The 10,734-nt window shown below is 45.4% G+C and overlaps 2 protein-coding genes across 3 annotated transcripts; one reads left to right on the top strand and one right to left on the bottom strand.

Annotated features, from left to right (window-relative positions):
• Window positions 1-4,244: 4,244 nt before the first annotated feature.
• On the bottom strand, window positions 4,245-6,524 carry ccdc85a (coiled-coil domain containing 85A). Its single transcript, XM_076285095.1, has 2 exons — window positions 6,285-6,524; window positions 4,245-5,378 (listed from the first exon to the last, which is right to left on the bottom strand). Exons 1-2 carry the CDS (start codon window positions 6,522-6,524, stop codon window positions 4,245-4,247), a joined length of 1,374 nt encoding a protein of 457 aa, XP_076141210.1.
• Window positions 6,525-7,866: 1,342 nt separating this feature from the next.
• LOC143124421 (heme-binding protein 1-like) lies at window positions 7,867-10,249 on the top strand. Of its 2 annotated transcripts, none has more exons than XM_076285932.1 (5): window positions 7,867-7,968; window positions 8,769-8,915; window positions 9,118-9,244; window positions 9,382-9,547; window positions 9,725-10,249. In XM_076285932.1, the coding sequence occupies exons 2-5, from the start codon at window positions 8,793-8,795 to the stop codon at window positions 9,897-9,899; spliced, it is 591 nt and encodes a 196-aa protein (XP_076142047.1). In that variant the 5' UTR covers window positions 7,867-7,968; window positions 8,769-8,792; the 3' UTR covers window positions 9,900-10,249. The 2 variants fall into 2 exon arrangements, with proteins under 2 accessions (XP_076142047.1, XP_076142048.1); XM_076285933.1 differs by having other exon boundaries at window positions 7,873-7,968; window positions 8,773-8,915.
• The last annotated feature ends 485 nt before the right edge of the window (window positions 10,250-10,734 follow it).

Below are 10,734 nucleotides of genomic sequence, written 5' to 3'. Positions count from 1 at the left end.
AATAGTGATGTGAGAAAAGCACCAAAGCGACTGAGAAAAACTGTAACCAGTGTACACCACCATAGCTGAGCCTGTCATAACAGACTAATCCAGTGTAGAGAGTTTGCATGACCCAATCCTGATTCCACCTCTGGTTCGGCATCAAAGCCCTCAGTCTCTGAGCGAGTTCCACTGAAGCCACCACACATAGAGCAAGCTACAGCAGATGCATATCCACATCTATTGCACCTTCATTAGGTCTAATGCAATCAGAAAATGTGCCGTCTCCGTGACTAATGTCTGACCTGCTGCACCTACTGGCCCTACGCCTTCTTCTTCCTCGTCTTCTTCACACGACCCGTCTTGCATAATTTAGCGAACTGGGCGTGGGAAACTTCCAGACCCATATACAGTAAGTTAATTAAGGCCATTTGTTAAGGTGCCAGGGGCTTGCAGGCATGATTCCATGGGAAAGGTGGCATTGGGACCGTGTGTCGGCTAGCTTCACTTTAAATGGGCTGTAAACATTAGCCGTTGGAGAGGGACGCTTTGTGTGGTATGGTTTTATAGCTGAGTTTGTACTGGACTTATGTGCTAGTTGGCATTGCTGACTCTGGCTTCTGGAAGTGATGTGGTGGTGGAGGGAGGTGGGGTGGTGGTGGTGGGTGGGGGTAATGCAGATTAACATCAATTCCAAATTGCTTTGTTTGGATGTGCTTTTTGCGAGCTAGCATTATTACATGTTTCATTTCACCACACAGGATAGCTCATTTAGGCTAACGACAATCGCAGCTCCAGCAGTATAAACAGCCGGCCTTTTGGAAAATGGACCCCTCCAATGAGAAATGATGTGGAGAAGGGGATGTGTGTGTGTGGTGGGGGGGGGGGAGAAATCTGTCTGTCAAAGCCCTCTTAAGAGATAATCCTACCCGACTGGTCATGGGCAGCATGGACATACTGTAATTCCCTATTGAGTGCTGTTCTGATTTTGGCAGAGGTCAGGGGAGAGGGTCACATAACAGGACACTGCATAGATAGATAGACATAGATAGATAGATAGATAGATAGATAGATAGATAGAAATGGATAGATAGATAGATAGATAGATAGATAGATAGATAGATAGATAGATAGATGGATGGATAGATAGATAAATGGATGGATGGATGGATCGACAGCTAGATTAAGACAAAGGATATTTCAGAGTATTTAGGGAGAAAGGAGGATAAAAAAAGAAAAGGTAAACTCATCATGTGACAGTGATGTAACATTCCATCTCTAATGTACCACACACAATTCTACACTGTTCCCTTTGCCTGCTCTCATCTGTGTGCAAACTATGACGTAACAAAGCCTAATTCACCAAAACCACCAGTGCGCTCAGGATTGGACTGGTCTCACTGACAGAACTGATTTCATTTGCAGTTTGGTAGAGGGGATGTCATGGGGGGAAGACCCTGAGGCAGAAGTCTGCGGGTGTGTGCGGGCTTGTGTGTGTGTGTGTGTGTGTGTGTGTGTGTGTGTGTGTGTGTGTGTGTGTGTGTGTGTGTGTGAGTGTATCTGTGTGTGTGTGTGTGTGTGTGAGCTGTTCTAAAACACACAAAGTGAGAATGTGTTGCCCTGCTTGTCCTCGTCTGGGCTCTGGAACCGAGTCCTCAACATGCCACGCTGCCCACACCTGTCATGCAAGCTCGGGCTCGGGGGCTTTGAGGCAAAGGGCAGCTAGTCACGACGAGGAAGCCGTGACTGTCTTCGGGCGAGACAGGTGCGTCTGTGACCCTGGCAAACACAGGCTAGCACTGCATCAGTGCTTTTGCTAACGGCATCCAGGCACAGAAAGGCAGCGAAATCTCTACAAAATGGAGTTCTACCAACACAAATGGGGGAAAGGGTTATATCATACATTTTCTTTAAAAGTGAGACAGCTTGAGATGAAGAGTTGAAGAGAGATGATGAGGTGTGTTAGGAACAAGAAGCAGGAATGTACCTCTGTGTCTGTGGTGAAGAGACAAATGTATGAAATATGTGTGTGAACTGCATGTGTGAAAAAATGACAGAGAGAGAGAGAGAGAGAGAGAGAGAGAGAGGAATAGTTTGAGAAAAGGCACAAAAGAGTGAGAGAATAAAAGAAGAAAAGGACAGAGGAGACAGTACGGTGCCAAGCACTGGCCTCTCCTGCAGTCTCCATCCTCGTTAGCTAGGCGGTGTCAAAGAGGTCAACGGACACCAGACAGGAGTATCCATCTCACAGCAAACCGTCTGTGCTCCACGCCTTACACTGAAAAGGGACCTCTGTTCTACCCAGAAGCATACAGAACACAAGATCACCAGTACTCTGAAGAGCTCAGACAGATGGTATAAGAATGCCTGTCCTTTTAATTCACTCCCAAATTATCTTGTTACAGATAAGAACCTAAAGTGCATTTTTCTAGAATCATCTATGACAATTATTTGGCAAGAAAGAAGCTGCTCTATCTTCTCTCGGGTTAGAGGATTCAAGTGTTAATTAGGCCCCATTATAACACCTTTAAACGCAGAGTAAGGCAAACAGGGCCGCGGTGCCAGTGAAGCGACTCAGCACTTCTCTAGTCCAAGAAATCATTAGCAGCCTACTGCTGGAGAGAAAACCACACACCGGGTGACGGTACACTGCCCACTGCCCCTGTCCACTTGCTTTTTAGTGCTTTCCCTCTGTTTCTCACACACACGGCCACAAAGTCTCTCTCTTGCGCACTCTCTCTCTTTCTCTCTCAGGCAGCTCAGGCAGAAACACACACACACACACACACACACACACACACACACACAGATCTCTGCTCATCTACAGGGTGAGAAGAATATCAAGGTCTGAGCAGACACTAGCTATGGCTTTGCACAGGAGCCTGATCAGTATACTAATGGAGCTCATTAGCGTGAGTTGTATCAGACATTAGACATGACCGCAGTATTAAGGACACTTCCATTACACACAAATGGGCATTTCCTGGGAGAACATTCAGACTGCCAACAGCACTAGAAAAGGAGTACGCTATCAAGGTCACAGTTAATGGTGGATATCATCTCTTTCATAATTATTAGAATATGTCTAACAACATGTCTATAAAACAGCTGTTATTAAAAGGCCTTCCTTCATATTTGTCTATGATCTGTTCTGCTAAACATTAAATGTCTTACTGTAACTTGTGAAATTGTTGATTTAGTACAATTTAGTAGAGTGAAAGAATCCAGCTGTGCTATGTGGTGTACCCCAGGGACTGTCTGTCTGTCTGTGTTTGTGTGTGTGTGTGTGTGTGTGTGTGTGTGTGTGTGTGTGTGTGTGTGTGTGTGTGTGTGTGTGTGTGTGTGTGTGTGTGTGTGTTACGTGTCTGACTCATCCCCATACATATGCACATGGGTTACCTACATTGTCACCAGACACCCTGAGAGAAACAGTCCTTGGGACTGTTCTGTACCTGAAAGAGCATGAGTGCAGGAGAGAAAGAGAAAAAGAGAGAGAGAGAGAGAGAGAGAGAGAGAGAGAAGATGAAGTAAAGGTACAGGTAGAGGGACAGATAGGCAGACAGACAAACAGATAGACAGACAGACAGACAGGTAGACAGACAGACAGAGCACAGTGGTTCCCTCTCTGCAAACCACTAAAGAGATTCGAGAAAAGTCCCCATGTATCAGCCACGTCTGTTGTCCTTCACTCACCTGGGAGCCTTTGGTAAAAACAGTGGTGTCCATTCCTGGTCTTGGAGGGCTGCAGTGTCCCCGGGCTTAGTTGTGCCTCTGCTCATAATGGCTTAGCTCCCGTCCCTGACCACACGGATCGGATGAGTGGTTCCCCTCTCCTGGCCTTTTCCCCCAAAGCGCAACGGGAAAAAATGGATCCCAGGGTGTTTGTGAATGAGAGGCTGGTTCAACGTTGACCAACGAACGCCTGCAGAAAACTGTGTCCCTCCAGGACCAAGACTTGACACCACCGGTCTGCACCCAATAGCTCAGGATTTGCTCGAGCCAGACACTAAAACATTTAGCTTTACTGATTTGACTCGGTTGCCATTCCGAAATACAGGAGCAACAAAATGAGTTAAATTAAAAGCAAAATTGGATTTGAATGCAATGGATTAGTGCCTGGCTGGATGGCAAGACTGCAGACTCCTATAAGGCCCCCTGTTTTGAATTTTTCCAGGTCAGTCATTGCCGATGTTTTGCCAAAAGGCTGCATATTTGTACAGACACAGTGCTCCGCGGTCGCGTTTCAGCACGTATAAAAAACAGAGCTACAGCAGGCTCCAGTCGGACCCACCATTCATGCCGTTGTAGAGACCCCGGTGATGGGGCGACATCTCCTCTCCTCCCTGCCTCTTGTGGACCATCTCTCTGCCGGGGCTGCCAAACTTGCCGTGCTCCGGGCTGGCCCCGAAGTGGTGGCGGATGGACTCGGGACTCCCGGAGATCACGCGTCCCTTCTGCAGGTGCTCGGGCGTGCCCGTCACCACCTGCTTGCCGTCGGGGCTGCCGCAGACGACGCTGCCCATGCTCCCGCGGTGGTGCTTCTTGAAGAGCTCGGGGCTGCCGGGACACACCTGGCCGGACACCAGCAGGTGCGGGTGCTTGGAGTACTGCTCGGGGCTGCCGCGGGGGGCCAGGCCCGCCTTGCCTCCGCCGCCGTGGTGATGTTTCTCTGGGCTGAGGCCGCGGAGGAGCTTGTGGTCAGGGCTTGAGAGCGAGCCACAGCGGGGCCGGCACACCTGGGGCAAGGTGTGGGCCGCGTACTCCGGGCTGCTGCTCCTCCGCCGGCCCGGCCGGTCACCGCCGCCGCCGCCACCGCCCGTGCCTGGGTCCTCCCCGCCTCCCGGTGCCAGCCCGGGCCGCAGCTTGTGCAGGTGGTGGTCGGGGCTGCCGGTGCCTGTGTGACCCGTGCTGGCCAGCAGCTGCTGCTTGTGGTGCAGGTGGTCAGGGCTGTCGGTGCTGCCGGCGCTGGACGTACTGCTGCCGTCGCCCACGTCTCTTAGCAGGCCCGGCACCGTCGCATGCGACAGGCTGCTCTGGCTGTCGATGGAGCTCCGACACCCCGCCGCGCCTGGCCCTCCTCCGCCCAGCAAGCTTCCCTGCTGTCCCCCCAGGCCTCCCCCGACACCACCACCACCTCCACCGCCTCCTTTCTCCTCGTCCAGCATGAGACAGAGCTCCTTGAGCTCCAGGTTCTCCTTGATCACCTCCTCCTGCCGCTGCTCCAGCTCTTTGAGCTTCTGCAAGTAGAGCGTCACCTCCTTGCGCATGATCCCAGCACTGTAACGGCCCAGACGCTGCCACTCGCGTGACACCTTCTTGCCTTTCTGACGGTCATCGTCCAGGAAGCAGCAGAGGTCACGCAGCTCCTGGTTGTCCTCCTGCAGCTTCTGGTTGATATCCTTCAATTGCAGGAAGTGCCAATGAGACAAGCATCGTCAAACAGACAGATATATCATTTAGCAATATAGTTGTAGTCTGAGTGAGTCTGCAACTGGGCATCAAGAGTCCCCACCTACTTATATTACCTACTCTGTCTATCTGTCTTTGCATAGCTAATGCTAAATAATGTGCTGGGAGAAATCCATTAATTTTATTTATTTTTTGGACAAACTTACGCAAAGGCTTTAAGATTTCTATCCATGTCTACATGGCTCTTTTACAATTGGTCAAACCATGGAGACAGGTGAGATTCCATCTGACCAATTACCAGTGCTGCACTGTCACAGCGTTACACTCATTTGTCTAACAACTAACCTACACAGTTACTCTACCTTCTAATCCATATTCCATGGGTAGTCAGTGAAAATTTTGGGGGGGAGTGAGGTCGCTGTCTTGTCCACTTATGCATAAAATTACTACAAAGCATGTAAACTGTACAACTTTTGCACGGTAAACGAATTAAATTATTTTCGTCCTGATCTCAAGAGCAACAAGTGTGTCTTTCCTTGCATAGCTAGAGAATTTCACCGGAGAGGGTAATTAAGACCTTTTCATGAACAGAAAATTAACCTTTAACACAGACGAAGGCTTTAAATGTGTGATTTAGGCACGAACATCTGTGACAATGTCTTTACAACGTTACCTGTAGGCTAGCATGTTCTATAAAAAATCAATCATCCATCGGTATATGAAAGCCGAGGCAAATATCACTAGGTAAGAAATATTGCCACATGCACAACTATCTTGACAATGCATGACTTAGCCTTTTCTTCAACCGTTGCACTTTCTTCAACCTATTTCTATTTATTAGAGTTAAGGCTACCGGGGAGTGTTGGGTGTCCTCGTATGCTCTGGGCGCGTCTTACCTTCAACCCGCGGATCTCGTTCAGATGCTGCTGAAGCCTTCGGTTCACTTCTCGGATGAGGTTACCGTGGTCCAGGATGGCACTCATTTTCTCGCCTTCGGCTCTCCTCAACCGGCGAACTAATTCCTCTTTACTCCACTTCATTAAATCCTCATCCGACAGTTTAGAAAGGTCCTCGGACTGACTTTCTGTGTTCTTCGCCATTGCCGCCTGGTGCTGAGGCTGCGTTGGCTTCTCCATCGGCACAAACTTACTTGACACCTGAAAAAGTGCAGCGGCAGAACGGAAGCAAACTGCCCAACCCTCTCGCCCGCTCTCAGCCAAAATGCCCTCTTTCCGATGGCCGGTGAAAATGGCTACAACATGGTCAATCTCTTTGCGCTATCCATTCCGCCTCCTAAAAATGAAATAAAGCCAACTGCTGAGAGACTTGCCCTAAATCAGCACCTTTTCCAAATGGGTTAGCAGCCCGTCTCTGGGAGACCCACTCGCCGACTTCAGCACCGCAAGTGAGCATGCCTTCCCACACCGTGTCCACTCCGTACGGTGGCGCGGCCCCTTAGTGCATGCATGGACAGACGCAGAGGACTGACTGCTGAAGCACCGCCGCTCTTAACAGAAAGTGCAACGGAGCGATTCGGCAGAGTGGCTGACTCGTGGTATAACGCTCTCTCTCTCTCTCTCTCTCTCTCTCTCTCTCTCTCTCTCTCTCTCTCTCTCTCTTTCTCACACACACGCACTGAGTGATTTGGGAATTAAGGAATGAATACTTGTAAACTAGCGACACCTGCTGTGTGTAGCACTAAATGGAGGGTGTACAGAAAGTGTTTCATATTTGTGTTAATTATTGTAGAGATGTAAAAAACCATTTGTAGACTATGAGATATTTGAAGTAGATCAATGCTGTCTTACTGATAACATTTATCTAATACAGAGTACAGTGTAGCCTACTTTAGAGGGTGCTAATAGACAGTCCTTATGTGAAATCCTCATATAAGCCCTCAGAAGATATGTTGCAATTAAATTTAGGCTACAGTTTATTAAAATGATTAGGTGTTTTATGTTACTGAATGTTTTATAAATATAACACGATTCCAGGTATGCCCACATCACGGATGACTTCGACTACACCAAACACAGACCCACCACTGTACACCAGAGGATGGAGCTCACGAGTAAATGTCAGATTGCATTAAATGCCAGCTTCTTATCAAACACCATCCAATAGTTATGGTTATGGGATTTGGCAGACACTTAAAATGGCATGATGACCACAGACATTCCTTTATCCCTATCTGAGAACATAAAGTAACAGGAATTGTGAAATACGAAGTCGTTATTTCACAAATTTTCACAAAAGATAATTCTTCCTAGATTATGTAAAATCTGTGAGTTATCTCAGCTCCATAATCAACTTTACTAGTTTCACTGAATTCTATAAATGAATTGTAGCTCATGTTTTCCATAATGTTTCAATATTTTTGGTACATTTACACACATGTGACTTTTAGAGAGGGAGAGAGAGAGAGAGACTCTTATTTCACACCAGTTACCAAAGTCACCAAACTTGTTTGTCCACCAGTCTGCATATGTGTGGCTACTTAAAGGACAAGCTGAGTGAAGGATCTGTTCCCGACACCTTCAGTCAGCCTGCCAGACCAGCTGCAACAACATCAGAAAGCAGGTAAAATGATGCATTTGTTTGCAGTCTATGTTCTAACATGTTTGCACTCTTGACTTTGGATTGATTTTACTGACAAGTTTTGTCTACCAACAATTTGCAATAATAGTTTTGGAAAAGTTATTTTAGTTTCTCATATTTCCTTATCCAATTCTCATTAAATATTAACAATTATAGCTGAGAAACAGGGATGGGCAGTATTTATGATACATGTATTTGAAATACGTATTTGAAATACAAAATACTATTTTGTCATTTGTATTTTATTGAGTTGAAGAAAATGGCCTTGCATTTTCTAGCAAAATACTTTATAGGTGCATTTTTGTAGTTTAAAAATACTGCCAAATATTTTAGGTAAAAACAATACTTTTGGTGATGTGATGACATCATCAAAGTGCAAAAATGTAGCCTCTGATTGTATAGTATAGTATAGTATAGTATAGTATAGTATAGTATAGTATAGTATACAGTATAGTATAGTAGAGTCTTTATTGGCCTCTGAAGCAGCCTGGTCATGCAGTAACAATGTCAGAGACATGTCTCCACTTTGCACCACTTGACAAGTTCAGTTGTGACTTTTTGAGTGGATCTCTGATACAGTATTGAGATATAGGTCAGCATAGTTGATTTGTTGGCTGTTTGTAGGTTTATGGCATGTCTCATAGGCATCAATATAAAACATTGTGTATTCATCCATTTTGTCTATTCATATGATCAGTGTACATACAGTATGCTGATATTTTCACATGATGCTTTTAAAATCTTTTTCCCCTTATTATCAAATCTCTTTCTTTTATGGTCAGGCAGTTCCAGGAACCTGTGTGACGATGACATTCCAGGGACTTTTAGCTGTGTGGACTCTCTGTCTGGTTTGTGTGAGAGGCTGGGATGCTCCATGGTTCTGTCATGGGTACGACTGCCCTGAGTTCACAGATGTTCATACCAATGAGGTAAAACTGTTCACAATCACAATAGCCAGTAAAGGACAATCTGCATTGTTTTATCATTCAAACTGAGCTTTTGACTATGCCTGTGCTGTGTTTCATAGACTCTTATGGAATAATAACATGTGTAACATGTGGGCCATTGTTTTTACACCTTGACCTGTGAAATTGGCATAAAGATGGTATGCATTTTTTATTTTCAAACAAGGACTTCGAAGAACGCTTCTACAACGCTTCTCATTGGATCACCATAGACGTCGCCATCCCTAACAAAGAGGAAGTTAAAAAAGCGCTTTGGACACTCTATTATTACAGCAAAGGAGAAAATGAAGAAAGTAAGAGTTATCTGTTAATAATCATATATATGATTGAACAAGAGAACACACTATTTTCCTCAGTCTTTGTGTGTGCAGTATGTTCTGACATCTGAGAATGAGTGTTATGAGACTGTCCCTTTGCTGTATTTGAACAGAGGCCAATGTAGACCTGCCCTGGCCTAGGATTATCCTGGTGGAGGGGGATGGCGATGAGAAACATGGGTCTGTGTCCTGGCCAGTTCCTCCAGAAACCCATCTGCCCAAACCTAACGATGCCACCATCAAGGAGACGGACATACCCGCTGGCACAGTTTATGTCAGGTATGAGTCTTCACCCAGGAACTAGTCTGTCTATCTACCTGTCTACCTATCTATCTATCTAGCTATCTATCTATCTATCTATGTTTGAGTGTTTTTCCATTCACTAATGCAGATCTTATCAACACTGTCACCTCACGTTTTCCTTCCTCTCCCCTATTTTGTCTTGCTCTTGATTAGGAGCTTTGGTGGGGTGGCATCCGAAGCTGATGCCTATGATAATGTAGATCAGCTAAAGGCTTCTCTTGAGGCTGCAGGGAAGAGTTTCAACCCAGATAGGTTTGTGGCAGCTGGGTATGACCCCCTCATACGACTGATCAACAGACACAATGAGGTCTGGCTCTTTGCTGACTAAGAGACGCTGCACTATAAATTCAGACATGGATAATGCAGTATTTCCCCCCAACTATAATGTGATGAAGAATTTACATGGATACTGAGCAGTTGTGTGTAGATAACTTTGTGAGTGAATAAATAAATGTAGCAGGCCTAAAATGTTAGGCAAGGAAAGGTAAAGAAACAAGACTTCAAAGTAAGTTTAATCTACCTGTTTGTGGTTTGTGAATGCTAAATAAAACACTGTCATTCAACATAGTAGGTTATCTAAAATGAACACTGTAGTTGTGGTTTCCTTATATCAGCATTGCCAGTCATGCTGACTTACTATGATGTTCATTATGGATAATAAAATTCATCTCCTTGAAATGATGTCTCGTGTTCTTTTACAACATCCGTTCAATTGTATTTACTGTAAACTGAAATTACACTGTATCTGTTTCCTTTCTTCAATCCAAAATATGTATACTGTATGTCTACAACCCCATGTGTAGTCCTCCCATCCTGTGGGCTCTGGTTAGCTGCCATAGGGCTACTTCAGCCACTGCTGAATTTTCTGCATTTTCTTTATTTGAATAAGAGACTGATACTATTTGCACTTCTGTGAATTACCTTCGGCCAATTTTCCTTTTCAGTTAAACGGAGATTCTGTATTTAGTTATTTTGTTTTTAGTCCTTTATTTTACATTCATACACTTACCTGGTACTTACTTACATTCATATTCATACATTCATTCCTGGGTATATTCCATACATTTGCATTTATGCACACATTCACCTCAACGTTTATTCATATTTCCACAGACCCATTGTGATTGATATAAAAAATATACTGTTGGATCATTTGGGGAAAA

Source organism: Alosa pseudoharengus, unplaced genomic scaffold, assembly GCF_046254945.1.
Source record: "Alosa pseudoharengus isolate Yale_2024_CS ecotype anadromous, Long Island Sound unplaced genomic scaffold, YU_APseudo_1.1 YU_APseudo_1.1_scf_15, whole genome shotgun sequence".
Classification (NCBI taxonomy): domain Eukaryota; kingdom Metazoa; phylum Chordata; class Actinopteri; order Clupeiformes; family Clupeidae; genus Alosa; species Alosa pseudoharengus.
Note: the sequence above shows the minus strand (reverse complement) of the source record. Positions and strands in the feature narration are given on the sequence as shown.

Bases quoted from the DNA above. Each gene is read 5' to 3' on its own strand.
- LOC143124421 (XM_076285932.1), top strand. From the start codon at position 8,793: ATGACATTCCAGGGACTTTTAGCTGTGTGGACTCTCTGTCTGGTTTGT. The intron at 8,916-9,117 runs GTAAAACTGTTC...TTTTCAAACAAG, and splicing joins CAGATGTTCATACCAATGAG to GACTTCGAAGAACGCTTCTA. The intron at 9,548-9,724 runs GTATGAGTCTTC...GCTCTTGATTAG, and splicing joins GCTGGCACAGTTTATGTCAG to GAGCTTTGGTGGGGTGGCAT.
- ccdc85a (XM_076285095.1), bottom strand. From the start codon at position 6,524: ATGGAGAAGCCAACGCAGCCTCAGCACCAGGCGGCAATGGCGAAGAAC. The intron at 5,379-6,284 runs GTAAGACGCGCC...CTGCAATTGAAG, and splicing joins ACGAGATCCGCGGGTTGAAG to GATATCAACCAGAAGCTGCA.